The sequence below is a fragment of the Micrasema longulum genome, unplaced genomic scaffold (assembly GCF_059751315.1).
Source record: "Micrasema longulum isolate JH-2025_06_02 unplaced genomic scaffold, ASM5975131v1 h1tg000049l, whole genome shotgun sequence".
NCBI lineage: Eukaryota > Metazoa > Arthropoda > Insecta > Trichoptera > Brachycentridae > Micrasema > Micrasema longulum.
The window spans coordinates 657,093-683,447 of record NW_028277256.1 but is presented as its reverse complement, the minus strand read 5'-3'; the positions used below and the strand labels follow the sequence as shown (position 1 = coordinate 683,447).

The following is a 26,355-nucleotide window of genomic DNA, read 5'->3' as shown; positions in this document are numbered from 1 at the left end:
GGCAGATATGCAGGATAGGAGAGAAATAAAATACCCTCGTTAACCAAACAGGCTGTAGCGTCTGACCCAGAGTGGGCGGCTACAAACAGGGTCAGTTCCCTATGTTAAGGGCAGCTGAATCCAAACTCACCAACACGTCTGGCAAGCGTGGTGTTTCAATGCTAAAAACCTCAAAACAAAACAAAATGAACTCGAATTTTAAAACAAGATTACCCCAGGAAAGTAGACAAACATCTATGATAAAAGAATATTATCGGTAATCATTTTCAGGTATTTAGATTGGATGAGTATTCGAGCCTACGATTATCACATGGTTTTGGAACCTGTAGTCAATCATCATTCCCCGCTGTTCCCGTTGAGCTCCCAACCTGACGATGATTTGAATGTGGTAAGGATAAAAATGCATTATCATTACTACTAATACTATCACGTCATTTCGCGATTTTAATTCAATTTAAGTCTAATGCTTTCATTGTCCCTTTTCATTCTTCTTTCTCTTTTTCGTTTGTAACCTTTCTATTAGATTACAATAGGGAAATATAACATACTACGGATACCGATAAAAATATATGAAACGGATTTAGAAAAATTGTGTTTTCAAAAACAATATGGATATTGTGGAGAAATGTTTTCATGTATGTTAAATTAAAAAAGATATGTCCCTAAGAAAATGCGACATGTTTGGCATTGATAATTATGACGTCAAGATTCGTGGCTACTGTCTATGAAAATTTTAACGGTTTCAAACAAAGTTCAAAATAAACGTAAGAAAGGTGACGAAAGATAAAGTGTGGGACGTGCAAGGAGCCTTTATAAGTGGACGTGGATGCAAGGATCAATTTTTTGCGCTGCGAATGCTAACGGAGAAGTCATGTCAAAAGCAGACAGAACCGAAGACCATGTATGAAAAGATGTATGAATGTGAAAGAAGCTAAGAATATATGCCAGGATAGACGTGCGTGGCGGTCCATTCTCTCTGCCTACCCCTACGGAGAAAAGGGAATTCAAAATTCAAATTTTTTTTTTTTACTAGACAGTATTTCATCGACCCTTATTACATAAAAAAATTGTAAAATAAAGTGATATTTCCCTTTTGTTCAAAATTTCATAGAGAAGACCAGTTTAAGATTGAAATTTAATTATAAAACGAAATGTTTAAAAATTGGTAGAATTTTCATCGAATTATGTAAATCGGCAGATTGCTCCCAAAATCGGTAGGGTTGGCAAAGCTGATTGACAGTTGACATTTTTACTGTAAACAGCGTTGAAAATTTTGGTACCTAAATTTTTTTCAGAACCTTTTATTTATATTTTTGCCCCACATAGATAGGCTTAAATCTGACCTTCGTCGCTTGCTAAATCTTGCCGATAACAGAGGGAGATTTGGAATATGACGAGAGTTTATTTTTTCATGATGACTGTTAATAATCTGCTCTCTGCCGTGTGGCATTTAATTTAATTAAATATTTTTTTATTCCTGTTTCTCCTTCACTTAATTTTTTTTCTTTCTGTAACCATCATATAATCGAAAAATCTGTAATAATTGAAAAAAAATTCAAAACATATTATTGATACCTTGTTTTCCATGCAAAATACACATGGTTTCTGCAATAAAATAAAAACGCTTCTTTTAAAATTAAATTTAAAAAGCTAACAATCTCTAAGCAATTATATTTATCCCTTACTTTCAGAACAGTACAGTTCAGCACTATCTAAATGCCGGGGTAGACCGCAGCAAACTGGTGTTGGGTATCCCAACCTTCGGGCGTTCCTTCACGTTGTCGGACACTGGAGCCACTAGTATAGGGTCGGCTGCTTCTGGCCCTGGGGACAAGGCACCATTTACAGGAGAGTACGGATACATGGCTTATTATGAAGTAAGAACACATATTTTATTATTTATAACATCAAATAACAAATAGTCTGACATCGCCAAATAACAAGTTTATCAGGTTTCCGACATCCTGGGCGTCCGCTGCTGATTTTTCGTCAACAGTTCACGTCAGAACTACGAGATGCAAACCTGACTTGAGAGGATACACATAAGTTGGCAGTTAAAACACATACCTTGATGCTTTTTCTAGACATCATATGTTCCAAATAGGGATTGGGCATGAAATGATTATTTAAAAAAAAAACACTTCAAGACTATTCGTTAAATTATTTTTGAAATCAGTAAATAATTATGCAAAATAAACTATTGTTTTGATTTTTAAAATTTAATCCGGTCTAAACAGATACCTCAGTGAAGCCATGTGTGTGACGTCGCTCAACGTCAATGAGAAAACTTCAATCGACTGTTTGCATATATTATGGCCCAAATTTTGTATTTAAGTTATTTATGGCTAACTATTGATTTAGTTTAACTACGCATTTTTAAAAGTAGGAACGTTATGTTAAGTGAAAATGTGTTGCCATTTTAGCGCACTAAATAAAATGTGATTTCCTTTAAAGGATGATATTAGTAATTTTTACTGAATTTATGATTGCATATAAATGTTTGAAAGTTTTGTTCTGTGAAATGGAATAAGGATTCCGGTTGCAGACAAATAAAAACAGCTGATAATTATTAATCTTTTCTTTTTTATTTAAATGAAATGTTATTGATATAAATATAAAGTGGAAACAGCAGATTGAAAATATTACACTATTATTAAAAGTAACGCATATATTTAAAACGATTCGAAATATAATTAATGTAAAAGGACCTTTAAAGATTTGTTTTGCATTGTGCCAATCAATTTTGGAGTACGGCATAATTGGATGGGGTGGTGCGAGTGACACAGTTTTAAATAATGTAGTTGTTGCACAGAAACCCATAATTAAAATAATACTTAGAGTCCCGATACAGACGTCTACTGAATGAATATTCCACAAACCACAATCTATGACACACAAGCAATTATACGCTGTAAGATACTCACTTACAGATCCAAAAACTATTTTTACTCAAACGAAAGACATAACCCCAGCAATATAACACATACAAATAATAAAATCACTAGATACTTAACACAACTTAAATAAATATAAATTTATAATACTTTCGGACAAAGGGATTTTGAGTATTATGCATTTAAAATCTATAACCTACTTTCACTGTCCATTAAAACAATTAGTTACGAGAAAATGTTAAAAAAGCTACAAAAAAATGGATAGTGGACGTGGGTAGAAGTAAAATGGATTGTCTCATTCGCCCAAACCAATATTGAATTATTTGCTCTACAAACGTATTGCTTTTGTTCTTTTATTGTGCGTTTTATAATATAAATAATATAGGCACACAGAAATTAAATATAAACATGAATACGTAGTGTTTAAAATTGTCTGAATTCTCTCTGTACATTAAGTCTTCTTTGTATATTCTCACATGTAAAAAAAAAGTATATTGTTCAGTGCCCTAAGTAAGGTCACACTATTTTTATTATTTATTATTGTATATAATGTAAATAAAATAATAAATAAATAATTTTTTTAAGGGAAATCAAACAATTCAAATTTAAATATGCACTAAAATTTTTGCGTCAGTAAATTGATATTTATTTTTAGAAATATTCCTGTTTCTATATAATCGTAGTGTAGTCAACTCACAGATTTGGATTCATACTTTCTGATTCACTATGTAGATATGTTCGAATGTGCTACAAAACAATGACTCTGATGCCCGTTGGACCGTGGTACAGCCTGACCCTAAAGCTGTGGGACCCTACGCATACAAGGGAGACCAGTGGGTAGGCTACGACGATATTGGCAGTGTGCAGAGGAAAGCTAAATATGCCAACCAGCACGGCCTTCGAGGTAAGTCAATTCATTCTTAATTAAAATGTAGAACAAGATTAATACGGGTAAAATTTATCACAAGATAGTTGTCTTGTAATATTGGAAATTAAGGACCATATCACGCGGTAATTATTACAACTAGGTAATTTCAAAATCAGGATTTTTTAGTTAGCCACCAAAACACATCTTTGTATTTTCCTTCATGAATGGTACAAATATACAAGTTGTGATGCATTTAAATTTAATTTGAATGCAAGACTTGTTTTTTTTGTAGCATTCATGGAGGGGGATTCAAAAATGTGGTTTTAGTGGTTACCCCAGGATATATCACTAATTATTATTTTATGTATCACTAATTATCTTATTTTTAGAACTAAGTTACCAGGATAAAAAATTATTAAACGCAAAATATAAAGAATATCCTAATTTAAATGTTATATCACAGGCCTCATGTTTTGGACTTTGGACATTGATGATTTTCATGGGAACTGCCACGGAAGACCATATCCTTTAATTAATGCTGCCAAAGAAGCTTTTAATGAATCTTCAATGTAAGCCCCCTTTAAAAAAATGTATTGTTAAGAATCACAATATAATATATCTATTGCATGTAATATTTAAAAATTAAATCCCACCAAGCCACTTTTGACAGCGCTGGTAAATGGATGTATCGGGAGGTTATGTTGCTTTTTATCGTTTTTAAAAAGGCGATATTAAAATTCCTCCGCAATTTAACGCGATTATTAATAAAAAATATTACATTAGTTGTTTATAGTAATCTAAATGTAAAATATTATGCTTGATAATCAATTTATTTAACATGCTAATTTTTAAATATTATTTGTCTTAATTTAAGCGAACCAATGATTCCATGCGTTCTATGAGCGGACCGCGCAAAACAAAACAAAACAAAGTTAAAATATACATATGTAGGTACAGTACGTTTAAATGTTTAATAGCCCGTATTAAAGTGCCTGTTGGTGAACCAAGTAAACAAACAATTTGATTTGTGGTAGTTGCACATTTTAACATTATATTTGAGTACTTTCTTTTACATAAACAAAGACCATCAAAGATAGAAACGAACTGTTGATATATCCATATATTAAAAACTCTTGACCGAGTAGCCACTCTCTCATTTTGCTCATGTTACATGAAATGTCAAATTGATATTTTTTGATACTAAATTAAAAATGCTAGGTGCTAAATAGTTAAGTTCTGCTACCATACTTATTACATATTTTTGGGACTACTGAACAATCATTATACGTGAAGCGTGTGTCATGGTTATGTAGGAATTTTGAATTTACCACTATTGAATTGTTGTTTTATTTTCGTATATTAAAAAATAAGAAGTTATATCGGGTTCATATTTCTAAATACGTATTTAAATAAATTGTCAGCAAACTTTATTATTAATCTGGTATAAATTATAAATTGAAATAATAAATACATATATCAATTACAGTAATTACTTTTAATTTGTATTTATTATCTATTCCATCTTAGTATTAAGATATCTGTAGTGATAATATTTCCCATTCTAGACCCAGTTTACCTGATGGTATCACACCGAAAACTCCTGAAACTCCAATGGAAGTTGAAAAACAAACGGAGAGGAAATTGAAAGGCACTGCCACTGGTAAGTTGGTATTATATACTGGAAATGAATCATGGATTTTTTATGACGATTTTTTACTAAAAACATTAAATTTGTTCAAACTAAATAATAGAAGAAAAATTATAGACTGATTAAATTTATTAAAAATTCAAATTCAATATGGGATTGCCCAGAACTGTAATCTTTCGTCAACTACCTGGAAGAATTACTAGACAGGTATCACCGTTTTATAGCAATCAAGCTATCGTATTTTGAGGACATTGAGGCATCGGACCATAAGACGCAACGTGCGTTTTATGGTCCGAAAAATACGGTAATTCCCATGTTTAAAGATTTGGATATGCTGAAAGTAATATTAAAATGTTCTAATACATTGATATATTTTACAGACTCGTTAGCATGTCAAGCATTTGTTTTGTAAGTTAGCGCGTATCCTATTAAAATTGTGTCTGTTCTCATTTCGGATACATTTGAACATACATACGGTGACTCTTGTCAACAAAAGTTTAAGATATTTTTAATTTTAGCTCAAAGACGAATAGTATGTTACTACACAAATTGGTCAGTATACAGATCTGGTATGGGACAATTTCCTACGTCAGTAATCGACCCCAACTTATGCACTCATCTAATATATGCATTTGGAGGATTTACTAAAGATGGAAAAGTCGTTCCTTCTGATCCATTCCAGGATATTAGCATGGGTATGACAATATTTTAATGTACATGCAAAGTATAAAAATGATGATAAAATAAATTGTAAATAAATAATACCATCGCTTATATTGTAGATGGCTACGTGTTGTTCACAAATCTGAAAATATCAAATCCTAATTTGAAGACAATGCTGGCAATAGGAGGAACGAATGAGGGATCATCAACATTTTCTTCCATTGCAGCAGATGAGACAAAACGAAGAGAATTCATTTCAAATACTGTTAAGGTACAATTTATTTTATTTTGTATGTTTAACTGTTTTATTTTTTATTAAAAAAGGCAACATCTAATTCTGATTGCATTAACTTTGTATCGTCTCCTTAGTTTCTCCGCTCACATAGATTTGATGGTCTGGATTTGGATTGGAATCGTCCTGGATTTGGTAGAGGAGCTAGATCAAATGACAAGGCCAATTTTGTGAAACTTGTGAAGGAAATGCGAGAGGAGTTTGATGCTGAACAAGATGGCGACCAGAGACTTCTGCTTTCTATAGCAGTGCCCAAAGAAATGGAATTCATTGACAAAGGATATGACATCACCAAATTAAACAAGTAATTATATTTTAACACATTTTCAATGACAATACCAATTTGATAAATTGTCTTTTTATTTTATATTCAAACATTATATTTATAGCCGCAAGGATTAAAAGCCGCGTATTATGAAAATTATATAATATTTGATAGCCAAAATACGTATGTAGGTACTGGTGGGAAAACAAATTCCCACGTGGATGCAGGGCGCGGAATAGCAGGAAAGAAGCCCTAGAGCTTCTACAATATTATTGAGCGGAGTGGATTGTATTTAACTTTAATGAAAATAACAAAGTATCCTCGATTTGCGGTATGCAGTGTCAATCGGTCACAACCCCAGCAAATGATATTGATTAGGAAGGGATACCACTAACCTGGTTGTTGTTCTTGATGGACTTGTCAGATCTGACTTGATACTGCGGCACTAACACGATGGCAGACCCCAATCGATTGATGAAAACAAAGTTTTATGCGCGATGTACGACACGAGGTAATAATGTGGCGGGTGATCAAAGGATACTGAGGAGGAAAGTAAACAGTGGTTGTGGGTAAAAGGATGTAAAAGTTGTGACAATACTTGACCCATGCATACCTACATAATTTGCAACCAGGTACTGAATAGGTAGCTAAGTATTTATTATTATGTAGTTTAAAAAAATGGTGTCATTTTTCCATAAATTTTACAGTTTGATTTTGAATTTCAATGTAAAACTTGCGATATTTTAAAAATGGTTGTTAGTTTTAATGCTATTGCACTGATGCATAAAAGCAATTCGTGTGATTTAATACATTATTTTTCATTTACAGGTATGTAGATTGGATGAACATCAGGACTTATGACTATTATTCAGCATTCGCCTCTCAAGTGAACCATCACTCTCCACTATACCCCATTAACTCAACGGATCAGCTCAACATTGTGAGGATTGCTTACTTTTTCTTAAAGTTCATTTTAACGGTTTTCATTAGAATTAAGTTTCTTGTGTTGCTTACGATTTTAAATCCAGTGTTATAATAATTATTGTCTAATATTATCCAATAGAGCTTTGCTTATTATAGTCGTCTTTTTCGCATTTTCATCCCCATTTAATCTTACAAATTTACCATATTTATTTCTATGTTACTCCACACCTAAAAATACGATTCTAAACATTCTTATGGTTAAAATACAATAAAACCGTATACATTATGTACATTAATTTATCATCGTTTGAATTGTTCCAGAATAGCACTGTTAAGTATTATTTGGATGCGGGAGTGAACAGCAACAAGCTTGTTTTAGGAATCCCAACATTCGGGCGCTCCTTTACATTGCAAGACCCCACTGCCACCATGTTAGGGTCCCCCGCGGCGGGGCCCGGAGATAAGGGCATAGCCACAGGAGAAAATGGATACCTTTCATTTTACGAGGTAAAAAAACGCTTTTTATTTTTGATAATTTAGCAAGATGTGCAAATGTATATTTCATTATGATTCAAAATAAATAATATTGGAAGCTTTTAATTTGACCGTATTGAAAGCAAATTCAGATTTAGAAATCACACTAATTGATGGATTGTCACAATAGATCAATGTACACAGGTCGCAGTGACGTCCAGAGTTTGTTTAGGACTAACCTTAACCAAGATCATATGGATTATGATATTATGTTATGACATACTTTGGTTTTATTATAAACACGTTGAGAAGTACGACGGCGATGTATTGAATAAATGGACTTATATTAAAAATTACTTAATAAAAAAGGATGCACTACCACCTATCAGTAATCCTGCAAAGCTTTGTCACATTGACAAACAAAATAAAGTGGAATTTTAAAAAATAAAATCTCGTCATGATCGTAGAACAACAACGTATGTGATTTTCTTAAAATTTACATGAGAGCGGCTTAAATTTTATTGTATATCCTCTGAAACTTGGGTTAGTATTATTATATACGAGTATTTTATTTTTGGTATACCTGGAATATAATAACATAATAAAAAATAAAAAGGAATAAAACCTTTTCAATATCAAATATAAAAGAAAGCATATGTTGCACTTTTTACACATCCGTCGTTGTTCTACGATCTCAACGATCTTATAAAATTGTTTTTTTTTTAATATTTTGATTAAATTTTACGTTACGATTGATTTCCATAGATTTGTTCACTTGCTGGAATCGTGGGTGATGAGTGGACTGAAGTACATCCTGATGGTGATGCCATTGGACCTTATGGCTTCTTCGGAGACCAGTGGGTGGGGTATGATGACGTCAAGAGTGTCCAGAAGAAGACGGAGTTTGTAATTCAGAACAATTTTGGAGGTAACTGTCTGGTTGCGCCTTATGTAAAATATATTCTTGCCACAGCTTTTCATAAGTAACTCTGAAACCTTCAGAAAGTAACCTGCATTTTTTTAAATTAAAAATTAAAATTAAAATTTGAAACCCGTCATTACCTTATTACCTGCATCCATAGAATTATAATATACCAGAAGGCGCTAGAATCAAGTTTGTATACATCACACTGTGTCCAAAAATGGCCAAATGCCCCCCCTTCCACCTGCACGATACCGCTTAATGTTGCCAAACCGCGAATAATATATTATCTTAACACAAATATAAGTTTACTTTGTGTTATGTTCTATCACAAAAATATTTTACTGACTGGACTATAAATAAATCAAGTACGTTTATCAGGCAAACGTGAAAAAAAAACATTAAATAATCATTTAGTAATTATATGAAATTAGGACAGTTTAATATTAAGGCTTATTAATAGAAAGTAGGGTAAAAGAATTGACTACCCTGACAATACTATCAAAATGTCCACCATGTTTTATTTAAAAATCTGATAGAAGGTTCGAATTCTTAGATAATATTATTTGTGAATTCGCTACTTACACTTACCATGAAATGTGATCCCATCCTATTCCCCTTTAATCCCAGCAGAATTTTGACACTTTAAACTGGACCGAGCAAATCAAAATTGAATTTAAATAGGTAGTTTTGTACTAAGCAACGTACATAGAGTAATTAATGACCGAAATGTAAAACTACTTATTTATGAGTAGTTTTTTCGGCTAGAAGAGAAGAGATCAGTGTTTTTTTCAAACGCTTAAATTGTCTTCATCAACATTTCGATGAAGCCAGCTGATTTACGAAAACATCTACCTAATGTTTTTAAAAATTTATTTTAGGTGTTATGTTTTGGTCAATTGACAATGATGATTTCGGAGGATATTGTAAGGGAATTAAATTTCCTTTGATAAATGCAGCTAAGGATGCTCTACAAAAAGAAACTATGTAAGCGGTCTTAAAATTATAATCTGTATTCACTTACTTAGTTAGAAAATATTTAATGTTTCTTTTCATCTTTAATTGCAGTACTACTCCAGTTAAAGTTGGTAATAATGACAAGAATAATAATATTCTTGAAAATAAAAATGATCCAGTTCCTAAATTCAGAACAAGAATGGGTAGTGGTAAGTCACAGGATAATGATTTCTGACTGAAGTAAATGCTTTATTTTGTCATAAATAAATATCGAGTTTGACAATTTTTTTTTTTTAAGATTCAGAACCGCGCATAGTATGCTACTACACAAACTGGTCTGTGTATCGACCTGGGGTTGGAAAATTCCCAACTTCTGCAATAGATCCATATCTCTGTACTCATGTTCTGTATGCATATGGAGGCATCACTAAACAGGGCACATTGACTCCTTCTGATAGTTATCAAGATATTGATATGGGTGAGTTTAATATGATGTATGATTTAAATATCGGGTTGTGGTCCTGTGGCTAGTGTCTTGGACTCACGGACCAAAGGTCCGTGGTTCGAATCCTACTCTACCCCAACTCGATTCCATTTTCTAATAGTGAGTTATTTACAACTCGTTGAAAATGGCCCTCAAAATTAAATATTTGGGTAAATCATAAGAACGCAAATATTTCTTTTTTCTAAAAAAAATAAAAAATAAATAAAATTACTACTGCTAAATGAATACTTAAATAACAAGAACGTCACAAATAAACTATGTACAGCAGGCAATTGATGTTGGGTCACACCACATAGACAATGTCAACTCTTTTAAATATTTAGGTACTGAAATAACTAATGATAAAAAATATAATATCGAGGTTAGAGCACGGTTATAGGGAGGAAACATATGTTATTATGGCTTGTTTAAACATCTGGGATCAAAATTTCTCACTAGAAAAACCAAGACCATTATTTACAAAACTCTCCTCAGACCGGTTATTATATATGGTATTAGTATTTGAAAGAAAAAAAATAAGGAAGGTATTTGGTGCTGTAAACCAAAACGAAGTGAGGAGGAGATTGTTTAATCACGAATGCGCAATTCATCAAAATAAGAAGATTATAATAGTTGGGACATGTGCACAGAATGAATGATAACCACACCCCAAAAAAAAATTTTTATACCACTCCGGAAGGCAGACAAAGCAGAGGCAGACCAAAATTAAGATGGCTGGATAATGTTTTAAGTGACATTAAAGCGATTGATCTAACGAACTGGAGAAGAGCTGCAGGATGCAGGGACGAATAGAGATGAATTCTGGAGGAGGCCAGGGCCCACAACGGGCTGTAGCGCCAATTTCAACATTTATAAAAAATATCTAATTCATTTTTCAGTACGTTATAATAAACATATTTCAGGGTTTTTTTACATTTCTAAAGTAGTAAAGGTCTATACAATACTATCTAGAATTTTTTTTTTTATAATTATTAGAAGCCTAAAAAATATTTTTAAATTTGTAATTTGTAATTCCCGCAAAAACAGCCACTCCATTGGCCACGCCCGTAATACGTCACGGTTCATGTTCATTTGTTCCTGCCCATTCGAATTTGTTTAGAAAATTGTCACGAATCTTGTCGTCACAACTGTCAAGGCCATGTTGCGTTTTTCTAGCGACGTTTTAAAAAAAAAAAAAAATTTGTATGAAAACATTTCTCCACAATCTCAATTTTGATTAATATATTTTTATTGGCATTCTTAGTATTTTAATAATGATCAACAACTCTACTACTTAAAAATGCTTTTGTGTGGAGTCGGGTTTTGTCCAGCTTTAGTTTGTAGCAGTGAAAGTCAAGCATCTTTTTTTAGTTACATGGAATTTAAAACACGACGACTATAGTGATATGCGATATAATTTATTTTAGATGGATATATCACGTTTGTTGGGCTAAAGAAAGAAAACCCTAAACTCAAGACAATGTTGTCTATTGGTGGTACTACTGAAGGGTCTTCGACATTTTCATTAATCACTGCTAGTGATAACTTACGCAAGGAGTTGATAAAAAACACTATAAAGGTAAATATTTTAAGACACCACTTATATTTAATTGCTGTTTATATGGATCAGCATTCAATCAATATGATGTTTTTAGTTTCTACGAGATAATAAATTCGATGGCATCGACTTGAACTGGAACAGTCCAACTACAGGCAAAGGAGGGAAACCTGAGGATAAGGATAACTACGTGAAGTTGGTGAGGGAATTTAGGGAAGAGATTGAGGCTGAGGCTGATGATTTGCCAAAGCTGGTTCTATCCCTCACAGTACCTAAGGGCAAGGAGATCATTGACAGTGGATATGATATTCGAGAACATAACAAGTAAGTGACAAAGAATTACATATCAAAAAAAGAAACAAATTCAATATGAATGTACATATATTGCAATACATTTTTAAAAATTGTTTTACAGGTATGTAGATTGGATGGCTATCAGATCTTACGATTACTATTCCCAGCTAGGTCCGGCTGTGAATAATCCCGCTCCCCTGTTGTCACTTAATACTACCTCGGAAGATAATTTAAATGCTGTAAGATTGAAGTATTATTGTTTTGCATTTAAACATTATTAAACTTTTTTAGGCCATTACCATAGAATTAAGAATAGTCCAGAAGGAGTGTAGAATCATATTAGAATACATCGGACTGTGTTCAATAATTCCGCCACTTAGACACACTTTCGCCGCGCGCATACGTTAAGTCGCCGGGTAATGTTACTTGATGGGAAAAAAAAATCATAACTCAAATGTAAGGTACAAAAAAGCAATATGTTAATTTCTCTAAAATTTTATTTTGCACGCGGAAACATTGATTGACACAACAAATTAGATAAATAAAGGGTCATTTAATAAGAATAATTGAATTTATGAACTTTGAACTTAAAATATAAAATAAATTTTATTTGACACAAAACGGATATTTTTATATCATGCTAAATAATATTTGAAGTTTTAAAGATAATGTCGTTCAAATGTCCCCCATGGCATTGTTTAATTCGAGGTCTAATTTTCATTAGTTCTTTTATTAAATGAGCAAAGTAGGGTAAAAAAAAATTCTGCCTTGGCAACACTAACGAAATTTCCATTTTGTTTCTTCGGCAATCTGACAGATGGAAAAATAATTCAATTTTTAAGTAATTTATTTGCTACTTAAAGATTCGTTTGTTAATTACACATGAAATGAGATGCCATCATGTTGCTTTAAGGTCCTAGCAGTATTTCTACACTTTAAAAGGACACAACACGGCATAGTTGAATTAAAATCAGGAGTTGCGCACTGAGCTACGTCTACAAAGAAACTAATGGGGCAAAACGTAAACCTACTCATTTATGAGTAGTTGAGCCGCCTTCTGTTTGATGTGCGTATGCGGTTTCTGGACTATTCTTAATTCTATGGCCATGATTTGGCAAAAAAAATTGTGGTAATGCTATATCGCGGGGTAATTAATACACTTGGTAATTTCAAAATCAGCATTTTTGATTTTACCACTTAACACATCTTCCTATGCATTCAAAAAATATTATGATGATTTGAATGCATGACTCGTCTATTTGTAGCATTTATGGAGTAGGATACAAATAAAAGTGTTTTTAGTGGTTACTCTAAAAGTGGTGACATATTTGAGTTTGTTCAAATGTTTGTAGACAAAAGACTGGATTTCACCCCCTCGGGAGTCATTAAGATTAACAAATTATAACAGAGATGGAAAATACCTTAAAAAGGGAATATCGAAGTTTAGGCATTTATAGAGCTTATGACATGTCATTGGCTGGTTTAAGTGGCCACTTTACACACTGTGTAACATTCACCATTTTGCCAATGTTTGAACATCCTATTTCCTCAATTCTCCTATTTGTTGATTTTAGTGAAGTTAACGAGTTAAAACCTTTATTGTTGTGAAGAGATTCATCAACCAGCCAATGACAGGTCATAAACCATGTAAATGCCTAGACTTCCATATTCCCTTTTTAAGGTATTCTCCATCCCTGTTGTAATTTGTTAAAAGTGGTGATTTTGAAGTCAATTGTTTGATTTGATAAACCCTCGATATGTTAAATTATACTCGTCGTTATTTGCACGCATGCTATGGCAAGAAAGAACACGTAAAATATATATTTTTTTAGAGAGATTTTTTGTTTTTTTAGAACAGCACAGTTCAGTATTATATTAAGTCAGGAGCTGATAGAGACAAACTTTTGCTAAGTATGCCAACTTTTGGACGAACATTCACACTGGAAGATCCCAATTTGACAGCGATCGGATCTCCAGCAACAGGACCAGGGGAGAAAGGTGTAGCAACAGGGACTGCTGGGTTTCTCGCTTACTATGAAGTAAATACATGTTTTAAATAATATGTTATATTATTATGTGAAACTGAACTAAATCAGCATTATGATCATTCATGCACTTGTTTTAGATATGTCAAAATCTGAGGACAAATGGATGGACGTCTTTATATGACAATCCTCTCGCGGTGGGTCCAATTGCTTTTAAAGGAAACCAATGGGTGGGATATGACGATGTTAGAAGTGTTCAAAGAAAGGCAGAGTACACAGCTCAAGAAGGACTCGGCGGTGAGTTGAACACTCTTTTAATGAATATATAACTATTAAAAAAGCAATAGTTTTACATTGCTTTTTTAATTTACCAGGTCTCATGTTTTGGACAATCGACATGGACGATTTTCAAGGCCTCTGCCATGGAAGGACTTATCCTTTGATCAACTCTGCTAAAGAAGCTTTGTACAGTAGTCGGGGGTATGTTTTTTTTGTTTACTATTTTATCAGTAGGACAAGCTGTGTGTAACAAGTTGACAATTTAGAGTGTAGTGAAGACAATTTATTGTGCTGATAGTATTGATTTTGAAGTGAATTCCAATGAAAAACTATCAAGACTCCTCTGAAAAATAAAATTATGCAAAAAAAAAAAGAATTTAATACCTAATTATGCTATGAGTGCATACATACATACATACATACCTAACGACACGAGCAATATTCTTAAAATGCTGTTTGTATAAATATTTTGTTGAAATGTAGGTGGACGATAAAAAAAAGACTTTTTATGTAGATCAGAAGTAAGCAAACACGCGTAATTAACCGCAGTTTTTTTTTCTGTCTATCTGATCTAAAAAATGTGAAATCACCACAGCAAATAATAAATTATCGGTGATACAGCAATACCGCGTAACTATCAATATAATTGTTTGGCAGAAAAACCGAAAATCTAATCATCTAATATATCACTTATATATAAAAAATGTCGCTGGAGTATCAGAAAAACCATCATTATTTGGAGTAAAAATAGCAATAATTTCAAACTAATGACTCTCGGTCCCTAAATTGAATTTACTGCTACAAAACATTTTCATAAAACTAAAAACGGTCACGCGGTATTGCAGAATATCCGACGAAATGTTAACATATTTAAAAAATTAAAGAATGTAAATTAATGAATTATTTCAACAGAATTGCAATTCCAGCACGAGCAAAGATCCCAACTAGAACTACAGTAACTACCATAGCAAGTACCACCAATATTGCGTCTACATCACCGATGACTACTGAAAGTGCTGTGACGGATATAGCTATAACAAGAAAAGGTTAGAAAATTAGACAAAAGTTTTTTTCCCATTACTATGAAACGTAACAAAAATACATGATATTTATTTTATTATTATTCTTATTGATGAAGTAAAAAAAAATATCAATTCATGTTTTTCTTTTAGTGACCGAACCACGTGTAGTGTGTTACTATACAAATTGGTCTGTATATCGACCTGGAGTAGGAAAGTTCCCCACTTCAGCCATAGATCCATATCTCTGTACTCATGTTCTGTATGCATATGGAGGTATTACTAAGGAGGGTGGATTAAGTCCTTCTGACAGCTATCAAGATATTGACATGGGTGAGTGTTCAAATTTTTGGTTATACATTTACATTCATTCCATTTTGGTCTATATTGAAAACCACATATGAAATAAGTTGCTTATTGCCATAGGGTCAAAGCACCAGTAAATGACCATGGGTTAATAAAACACAATATAATAAGAATTGCTACATGTGTCCAGTCAAAAAACTTTTAACAAAAGCGGTAGGCGGACACATCTTTTGGTAAAAACAAAACTATCAGTTTTGAACTGTGAGTTGTCAAAAGGTAAAAGTGCGTCTTCCCGTTATTGTTCTGAGATTAATAGTGTTTTTTTTTATAAGGAAAAGTGTGGTTAGTGTTTTATTTGATGCTTGATCTAATGCAATTATTTTAATATATCCACATTCTAATGTCTTAGGGGGTTTTGTAATGTTATGACGTAACTAAATCTAAGTATTATTTTTACTGGGGTAATAGTGGTCATTCTCTGGTGATTGTGATATTTTTTTAGAGTAATATTAATTGTAATTGTGTTACTCGTATTTCAATAAAAAAGTAAAAGTACTTAGAAAAATTAATATGTTTTTTATTGTTTTCTTTTATTTTGTACGCTTAAATAATGAAATTTACACCTTTGATGTGGATTTCATTACAAGCTGAACCTTAAACGGTCATTCATTTCAGTCACACAACGGTTCAACATTGCATTAGTTAGTATCATTTGTGCATTTTATCACCTTGCATTGATTTGGAGACCGTAAGTCTCTTTTTTTGTCGAGTCCTATAGTTCAAATAAACACGATTTTGCTTTCTATTACTACTTATAGAGTTAATATTTGTCTTCTAGATGGTTACATCACATTTGTTGGACTTAAGAAAGCGAATCCTAAACTCAAGACCATGTTGTCTATTGGTGGCACTACTGAAGGGTCTTTGACATTTTCATTAATTACAGCCAGTGATAACTTACGCAAGGAGTTAATAAAAAACACGATAAAGGTATTTATTTTAAGACACCACATATATTTAATTGCTGTTTAAATGGATCAGAATTCAACAAATACGATGTTTTTAGTTTCTACGAGATAATAAATTCGATGGCATCGACTTAAACTGGAACAGTCCAACTACGGGCAAAGGAGGGAAACCAGAAGATAAAGATAACTACGTGAAGTTGGTGAGGGAATTTAGGGAAGAGATTGAAGCTGAAGCTGATGATTTTCCAAAGCTGGTTCTATCCCTCACAGTACCCAAGGGCAAGGAAATTATTGATGGCGGATATGATATTCGAGAACATAACAAGTAACCTAATTTTAGTTTCTTTTTAAAATGAAATTCAATATAATTGTGTTTTTGCAATGATTAAATATGATTTTATTACAGATATGTAGATTGGATGGCTATCAGGTCTTACGATTATTATTCTCAGCTCGGTCCAGTCGTGAACAATCCTGCTCCCTTGTTGTCACTTAATATAACTTCAGAAGATGATTTAAATGCGGTAAGATTTAATTATTGAACACTTAATTATTTGCATAAACAACAAGAAAGAACACAAAAAAATAATTGATGTACGTGTTTTATAGATAGAGAATATTTGTTGCTTTCAGAATAGCACAGTTCAGTATTACATCAAATTAGGAGCTGACAGAGACAAGCTTTTGCTTAGTTTGCCAACTTTCGGACGAACTTTCACACTGGAAGATCCCAACTTGACAACTATTGGATCTCCCGCCATAGGACCAGGGGAGAAGGGTGTAGCAACGGGAACTGCTGGGTTTCTCGCTTACTATGAGGTAACTATATAAAAATATCTGTAATTGTGAAAAAGCAACAAAACTGAATTAAATCAAAATCTTGCACTTACTTTAGATATGTCAAAATCTGTTGACAAATGGATGGACCTCTTCATACAAAGATTCTCGTGCGGTGGGTCCAATTGCTTTTAAAGGAAACCAATGGGTGGGATATGAGGATGTTAGAAGTGCTCAAAAAAAAGCGGAGTACGCAGCTGAAGAAGGACTCGGCGGTAAGTGAACACACTCATAAAATTTAAAAACTATTGAAAAATGTAATAATAATATTAATAATAATAACCATAGTTTATTAACAAAAATAACAATTACTTTATCTACTACATATACACTTAGGTAATAGATTTCTCTGGATCATGTCTAGTCTGCCTTACTAGGTACAACCTGTTTTAAGGCAGACATTTTTATGCAAAAATAAACAATAACATTACTACCTACTAGTTAATTTACCATACCGTTATACAATATTGATTTATACTATTTATTATTTAAGAATGTATTTTGAGTAAATTTTCCGATTTTACTCGACCTTAACCTAGTAACCAATTTTTATCAAATTTATTAAATTGAATCCGGGTCATGGTTTTGCAATGTTTGGGTAACATATTGTATATTTTGGGGCCAGGAACCTGAAATTTCTTTGCCCGAATTCAAAGTTTGTGATAGACCCCATGACCATCTTCTAGTTTGACTTCTGGTAGTGTGGGAGTGTTCCTTTTGGGATTTGGTAGAATAATTTGCTATCAAAAACACATTTAAGATTTTCGTAATTTACCAGGTCTCATGTTTTGGACAATTGACATGGATGATTTCCAAGGACTCTGCCATGGAAGAACATATCCTTTAATCAATTCAGCCAAAGAAACACTTTTTAGAAGTTATGGGTGAGTTAGTATATTAAATAAATTATTTATAGTAAACAAAAATCATTTTCAGTATCTGTATTTTAATTATCGTTTTTTTATAACAGCATTGAAATTCCTACAACAACAATGAAATCCGATATGACTTCGTCATTAACTACCGCAGTTGCTAGTAGTTCTACTGTGACTCCCGCTACAATGAAAGCAACTGAATCTTCTCCCGTAGAAGTTTCATCGGTGGCACCTAGGAAAGGTACACTTAAAGTTTCACATTATTGTGTATTTATGAGTTCTTATTTAAATTTACAAATCATATTTACGTCCAATTTTTACAGTAGTGACTGAGCCGCGCGTGGTGTGCTATTATACAAATTGGTCCGTATACAGATCAGGAATCGGAAAGTTCCAAACCTCAGCAATAGATCCTCACCTCTGTACCCATGTTCTTTATGCTTATGGAGGCATATCAAAGGAAGGAATGCTTTCACCTTCTGATAGCTATCAAGATATAAACATGGGTTTGTAAAATACGAACAGTTATTTATTTATTTTAATGACTAAAATGTCTCATGCGTTTTAAAGCCCGTATTATAATTGATTTATTTGTTGTTTTAGATGGTTATATTAAGTTTACCGGTTTAAAAATGGTCAACCCAAAACTTAAGACTATTCTATCAATTGGTGGAACGAATGAAGGATCTAGAACCTTTTCCTTTATAACTACGGAGTCCAGAAGAAGAGAAAATTTTATTAAAAACATAATAAAGGTAATGTGTAAATATTAATATGATTTGAAAAGGGCACACTTTTTCATTGTTAATGCATTTTAAGACATGCGTATGCGTAATGTTTAACCTTTCCCTTACTGTCCTAAAACACCTTCGAGTTACGGTGCTGTGTAGCCACTACACATTAATAAAATAAGAGATTTAGAAATGAAATATTTATAGGGAATGGCTTTAATTAACCATAATTTAATTCAAAGATGATAATATTTCAAATCTAACTGCTGAAAACATGAAAAAACATTGGGTATCGCTTGCGACTCGGGCGAAACGTGCGCCCGCGCCAACTTCCCGAGAGATACTAAAGTTCTGGGCTACCTGACTGACTGAGAGTATACTTTTGATGATATTTGTAATTTATTCCCGATTTCCGATAAAATGCCTTTTTTGTGCCTAATAAGTACTTATTATTTAATAACAAATTATTTCAGTCGATACGTAAATGTGTAATGGAGGAATACTAAAAATCTAAACCCAATATTTATAAAGATATTACAGTTATCAGACGCAATGTGTACTAACTACACATTACCGGGAAGGGGAGGTTAAGGACATGTTTTTAAGCTGGGTTCATATTTCTTTCGCCTTATTTTTGCATGCCAGAAAAGCGTCAACTGTCTTTTGACATAAGATGTTATTGGTACTTCTAAATATAAGAGCTTTTTTATTCATTTCAGTTTGTACGTGAAAACAAATTTGACGGAATCGATTTAAATTGGAACAGTCCAGCCTTTGGTAAAGGAGGAAAAGCTGAGGATAAAGATAATTACGGCAAGTTGGTGCGAGAGTTACGAGAGGAAATTTCATCCGAGGCTGAACCTGACTCTCAACTGCTTTTAACTATTACTGTACCCAGAGGAAAAGATCTCATCGATAATGGATACAATATTCCAGAACTCAATAAGTACGTTATTCTTCTGCAAGGTTTGATACACCGCCGTTTCTGAATTTTGTATGTAATTGAATATTAAATATTGAATGTTACACAGTGTGTAAAGTGGCCACTTAAACCAGCCATTGACAGGTCATAAGCCCTGTAGATGCCTAGACTTCCATATTACCTTCTCTTAAATGTTCTTCATCTCTGTTGATAAACAGCTCCCCAGGGAGTTGAATCCAGTCTTTGTCTACAAAAATTTGGACAAACTCAAAATATTGTTAATATTGTTTGAGATAAGTATTAACATTTATAAAACAATTATCAGAATCCAATTATTTTTTTCTAATTTTTTTTATTGTCAATGATTAAAAATAAATATTGCTGTGTTTCTGAAATCAAATGTCTAATGTTTAGTTAGTGCATGTTAATTAATTTTATTACTTCTTATCTTCTCATTGTATCTTTCCCTTTCTTTAAAAAAACAATTAGTCTTATTTTTAACTCTATCTATATTTTTACTCAAATTTCTTTAATTAAGCTACACACTTATTAATATAGTTTATGAAAAATGGTGGAGTTCTATCATTGACGATATAATATATGAAAAATGATACCAACGCTTACTTACAAATTGAATGTATTTTATGTATCCGGGTTGAACTTCCAAGTAAAATATAAAAAAAAACGTAATTATGACGGTCACTATCAATCAAGTCAATGAGGAAGTTCGGTAGTTTATTTATTTATTAATAGACTATCAAAATAAACCAATAAATAAAAAAAACTGGTTTTCGTCAATGATTTTTTTGAAGTTTTGTAATTTTTAAATTACTCCGCCCGTGACGCCACAAGCTCTTGTCGGTGAGTTCTGCTGACATTTAAAAATAGAGCCCCGTAGCGTAAAAATATACTAATCGTTGGAAAAAATGGCTACCGGAAACCAGAAATCTATCACAACACATTGCGACAGGCGCCGAGGCGCAGTTGGTATGACAGCTAACTGTGAAACTAGCGTCGCGGGTTTGATTCCCGTCAGTTGGTCTAAGTGTTGTAATATATTTTTCGTAACATCCTTTTACATCCTATTTCCCGCCTGCTGACAAGCGTCTAAAAAAAAGGCTTAGCGGCTTATTCCTTTAAAAAACGCTGTAATTGACTAGTTGATTGTAAAGTTCTTGTGACATGTTTCAAAGTTTTTCGTAATTATTAAAACAATTTTTTATACATTTTTGAGAAACTTCTCTTAACAATTAAATGTTCTAATTTTTATCGCGCGTAAGAAAACATTTTTATTTCTAATTTCCTGTAGTACCGAATTTCTTCATTGAGTTACTTTCCTAAGATATTCCTAAATGTGGAAATAAATTAATTCGTCTGTATGTATTTTTACGTAACGTTTTCAGGTATGTTGATTGGATCGCCATCAGATCATATGACTATTATTCAGCAATAGATGCAGTAGTAAATCATCCTTCTCCTTTGTTTGCTTACAACGCTTCGTATCCCGGTGATTTAAATACGGTGAGTGTGATAACTTGCTATAACTTGATTATTTTAGTAGAAATAATTAATGACACCAATAATATTAAAATAATTATCTTATAACCTTTCCATAAGCATTGAGGTATATAACTAGAGTAAACACGAGAGTTTAAAATATGTTTCTTCAACCTGCGGCCAGTTGGCATATGTTTGATAGAACGGTCTTTATTAAATTCAATTAAATTAGTTTATTTTAAATAATACATACATTACAAACTAAAATTTAATGCGTACATATTATAAAAATACGGAAAATATATAAAGAGACTTGTCAAAATAGTAGGAAAATAGTGCTCCGGAAAACTCCTTCGGATACATGGAACAGATCAACATCCAGAGCGATGTTGTTCAGCATAGCTGTAGCCCTTCCAACAGGCATAACCTTCGGCAGCTTGGTCCTGTATATCAGAATATGAAACAATCTATGCTGACGCTGTCTTAGGTAATTACCAGGTACATACAAACCAATGCTCATCATAATCTCAGAATCATCTATCACACCGCGCAACAATCGATAAAAATGTGAAGTCAAATACACATTTCTTCTAGTCTCTTAACTGTTGTAGCCAAGCATATCCCGGAGAAACTCGGTCAGGTAGAGTCGAGGATAATACTCGCACGCTCTTATATAGAGATATCTCAGAAACTTCTTTTGGATTTTCTCTATCATAAGAGAGTATTTCAGTTCATGTGGCCCCCAAATCATCGAGCCACTCTCGAGTCTACTTCGCATCAAGAAATTGTAAAGAGTTCGCAGTACGCGGGTATTTTCAAAAAAACCCTGGCAGTACGCAAAACAAATCCTAACATCTTCAATCCATTACTACTGATTGTCTCTATATGCTCATGAAATGTCAGAGTGCTCACAAATCTAACGCCTAGATCCTTAACATTCGATGTTCGTATCAGATTCTGATCATTCATTTTGTAGCGAAAAAATAGAGTTTTTTGGGCCCTAGTGAAGGACTTGACCGAACACTTGGAAACATTAGACCTAAGTTTGATTCGTCTTCCGCATTCAGATATATTAGATATATCCGCTTGGAGAAGCCGAAAATCGTCGAAAATTGTCACTTTAGTCTGTTGCGAGTATTTCGCGGCTACTTTTCTCCTCGCAATTACTAAAATGCCTATATGTACGCTAAAATATTGCACCAATCGATCTGGAAAAGATAAGCAAAGCAGTAGTATAACTTTTTACCGGTAAGCAATGTTTTTGTTTTAATCAATACTTGTTTAAAATAGCTATTTCAATGTTAAAAAACGTTTTATCAATACCAGTCGTAAGATATCTTATGTCCTACTCAGTTAGGCGTATAGTAAAACGATAAACAAAGGTGACACGTATGCAAAAAGCAGCAACACACTGAATATAACTTACAGTAGACCGATGTAAAAAGTCCGTGCTTTTTACTGTACTATTCGTTTTGCTTGTCAAAGTCGACGTGAAATAACGTGTTAATACTTGTTCCCTCCGCTCTCGCTCATCCCCTTTCCTTGGGGACGACTTTTTAGCTCAGATTTGTACGGAATGTTATCTCTATATATTATATCTCAATGTCCATAAGTTGAAAATTAAATTTCTTGATGTATTTGTATTTGTTCATTTGGTTGATGAGTTTAATGTTATATAATGATTTTATTTGGTTTTAGAATTATACCGTGCAATATTTTATCAATGCTGGAGCAGAAAGAGATAAACTATTATTGGGAATCCCTACGTTTGGACTAACATATACCTTGGCAGACTCCAATACAACCGGAATAGGATCTCCTGCCACTGGACCTGGAGAGAAGGGAGCCGTAACAGGAACAAATGGATTTCTCGCTTATTATGAGGTAAATTATATTATGTTAATTTTTGTATTTTTACCTACGTAGGGTTCTATTCTTAATCTTCTCGCGGGGGTAGAGAGTAGTTAATTTGTCAATTTTTATTTTTTGCATGCGACTGAACTTTGCTTCATACATGGATACAGCACATACCGCACACCGCATCTGAGGACATAAGTCTTCTTAGCGGTGCCCATATACATGGAAAACCTTCTCGTAGCCAAACGAGAAAAGCTGCCCGAAAGAGCTCTCTGTAATCTAGTAGCCTTAGCATATTTGTGATGAAAGAAAGTAATCCAGAAGTACATAATAAGCGTTTTATTGGATTGAGAAAAGAGGGAATTAAATTATTCACTGACTTGGATTAAATTGATTGAACGTGATCAACTCGCCGAAATGATTACAAAACTTTTTAAAAGCCTTGAAATTCTTTTTGGAAGCCAGCAGATCTGTAAATCCGACAGGACTTATAACAGGGCCACGGATAGTAGCAAAAAGCTCCATTCAGTAATCACAGAGAGGGGGAAAGGACAAGCCCACGGGATGTGTTTAGAAGACTTATTAGGGTATCCGCAGCAGCACGAAGGGGACTCAACAATATTGAAAACAAATATTTTTTTACTAAATTTACCATGACCCGAAAAAACTGCATAGTCCAGTGATCGGGGATAACCCAAGAAGATTTTAAGCGCTGACGGGTTGAAGGAAAAAAAAAAGAAAGCTAACACTCCCTGAAGGGGAAGATTCCCATAGCGATTGCCAAGCATCAAGAAGAGCATTTAAAATCATATCAGAGGAACGTTTTATTTTTAAGAGGAAATTTGCAAATCGTCGCTGGACCTCCAGATCCAAAGGGATCAAGCCCGTTAGAACCGGGAGTGCATCCGTCGAGCATGTCCTGTATGCTCTAGCAAGAGCCAGAAGAGGTTGCCTTTGTCCGCTTAAAATAATTCGCCTCACATCGATGTGCCCAACAGCCAGCTGCATAGCATACGATGCCTAGGAAAATGGATTTATAACAGGCCGGTGATGTTACATACATGGAGACACTGAAAAATAAACATCAAATGACGTAAAATACACAGTTTTATAATTAACGTGTCACGTGTCATTCGACACTATAAAACTGTTTAAAATACTGAAAAAAACTAATACAGTTTGGTCAATTCAACATAATTAAGTGATTTGGGTAATGCTTAAAGTCACAATAATGTTCTAAATTAAAATCATCATGTTTGGTTTCACGTGCTCGTATTCATTTTATGTTTAATCATCAGTGTAGCCAAATACGAAACTCAAAGTAGTTGAATGCAAAAAAATAAAAATTCCTAAATTCCTTTCTTCTCTACCCCCGTGAAAAGATTCACAATGGCTCCCCCGGAGTGCGCGGTAAAATAACAAAAATGAATATTTAGTTTATAAAATAGCCAATTAATTTTCTTTTGTTGGACTAATAGACCATCAAATCACGAGACACATATAATTTCACAAAGCCCAATTAGAAGCATCCATTGTTACATTTTTTTTACATAAATATAATATATAATTGCAAAATAAGAATCAGCACACAACTTATGTTATTACTCGTATAAATGCAATCCTTTTTTTAATTAATTATTTTTTATTAATAAATTTCATAAAAGGTATATACATCTAGTAAATGTTATCACTTTACCTGTCTAAAAAAAAACTCTTGTGCTTGGAGAGTGACTTACACTGTTGTAGTTGTTTATTTATAAGAGTTTATATAATTTTGAATATACGAGTACCTATATGAGAACAAAATAATAGAATAAATAAAGAAAAAAAAACACAAAATAATAATACATTCATACTAATTAACATTTAATGCAGTTTTTACACGTGTTCAAAAAATTTCTTTAGATTTACTTTAATTTTATTTATTGATATATTATTTTTAGTTCATTGGGGAGATTATTATAATTTTTGACATCTTTGAAGACAAAGCTACTTATTACGACTTATTCATCTCAAATTCTTTTATTTTTTCATATTTATAAATTCTAACATTTGCTCGATGTATAAAAGTAGATCTGTATAGAATTTTTAAAAAACATGTACTTTTTATGAAATTTATTAATAAAATAAAAAAAATCCCAATAACGGCAAAACTATAAAAAATGTATAAACGCAATTATGATAGTAAATAAAATAAATATGATAAAAATAATTTTAAAAAAAATGTACACTTGAATACAGAACAGCAATGTCACTTGCACTGTAAAACATTGACATATTAATACCAGTAGTTCTGAAAGTACAGTGTACTCGTACTATGTATGTACCAACTTATTACTCTTGTATATGCGTACAGAGTGGCCTACAGGATGAGTGTTTATTCTATTATTTATGTTCAAAGCATTAACTTCGTGTTCAAACATTTTAATTAATGTAAGTAAAAATTAGTATTCAATCACTTACCGACTTTTTATTTCTATCGGTTTCGAGACGTACCCGTCTCTTCGTCAGGACACTCACTACACCAACATGCACATACTAAAGTGTATTTTACACCAGACGGGTACATCTTGAAACCGGCAGATATAAAAAGCGGGTAAGGGGTTAAATACTAATATTACTTATAGTATTTTGAATTATTGTGGGAATTTCTTTCTTTTAAGTTTATGGATGACAAGTATAAAATCTTATATTTCCATGTACATTACATTTCGTTTCAAAAACCTTTTTATTTTAATTTATTTAGTTTTGACAGACTAAAAAATGTTAAAAAAGTATGTGGGTTAGTGAAGAACAGAGATGCATATCGACTCAAAAATTACACGTTTATCCTTCC

At 32.8% G+C, this 26,355-nt stretch overlaps 1 protein-coding gene across 1 annotated transcript in view; it reads left to right on the top strand.

The window, feature by feature from the left end:
• LOC148285181 (putative chitinase 10) overlaps nt 1–26,355 on the top strand; it is a 78,214-nt gene that overhangs the window by 30,725 nt on the left and 21,134 nt on the right. Inside the window, exons 6-39 of the mRNA XM_088229125.1 lie at nt 271–388; nt 1,692–1,877; nt 3,627–3,798; nt 4,226–4,331; nt 5,328–5,422; nt 5,929–6,105; nt 6,193–6,344; nt 6,443–6,669; nt 7,459–7,570; nt 7,876–8,061; nt 8,794–8,956; nt 9,832–9,937; nt 10,019–10,116; nt 10,206–10,385; nt 11,819–11,970; nt 12,047–12,273; nt 12,365–12,482; nt 14,097–14,282; nt 14,369–14,525; nt 14,603–14,708; nt 15,420–15,553; nt 15,680–15,859; nt 16,671–16,822; nt 16,899–17,125; nt 17,207–17,324; nt 17,434–17,619; nt 17,696–17,852; nt 18,416–18,521; nt 18,608–18,753; nt 18,836–19,018; nt 19,116–19,267; nt 19,963–20,189; nt 21,569–21,686; nt 23,361–23,546. Of these exons, the coding sequence (XP_088085251.1) occupies nt 271–388; nt 1,692–1,877; nt 3,627–3,798; nt 4,226–4,331; nt 5,328–5,422; nt 5,929–6,105; nt 6,193–6,344; nt 6,443–6,669; nt 7,459–7,570; nt 7,876–8,061; nt 8,794–8,956; nt 9,832–9,937; nt 10,019–10,116; nt 10,206–10,385; nt 11,819–11,970; nt 12,047–12,273; nt 12,365–12,482; nt 14,097–14,282; nt 14,369–14,525; nt 14,603–14,708; nt 15,420–15,553; nt 15,680–15,859; nt 16,671–16,822; nt 16,899–17,125; nt 17,207–17,324; nt 17,434–17,619; nt 17,696–17,852; nt 18,416–18,521; nt 18,608–18,753; nt 18,836–19,018; nt 19,116–19,267; nt 19,963–20,189; nt 21,569–21,686; nt 23,361–23,546 (5,296 nt within the window). The remainder of the gene's footprint in view (nt 1–270; nt 389–1,691; nt 1,878–3,626; nt 3,799–4,225; nt 4,332–5,327; nt 5,423–5,928; nt 6,106–6,192; nt 6,345–6,442; nt 6,670–7,458; nt 7,571–7,875; nt 8,062–8,793; nt 8,957–9,831; nt 9,938–10,018; nt 10,117–10,205; nt 10,386–11,818; nt 11,971–12,046; nt 12,274–12,364; nt 12,483–14,096; nt 14,283–14,368; nt 14,526–14,602; nt 14,709–15,419; nt 15,554–15,679; nt 15,860–16,670; nt 16,823–16,898; nt 17,126–17,206; nt 17,325–17,433; nt 17,620–17,695; nt 17,853–18,415; nt 18,522–18,607; nt 18,754–18,835; nt 19,019–19,115; nt 19,268–19,962; nt 20,190–21,568; nt 21,687–23,360; nt 23,547–26,355) is intronic.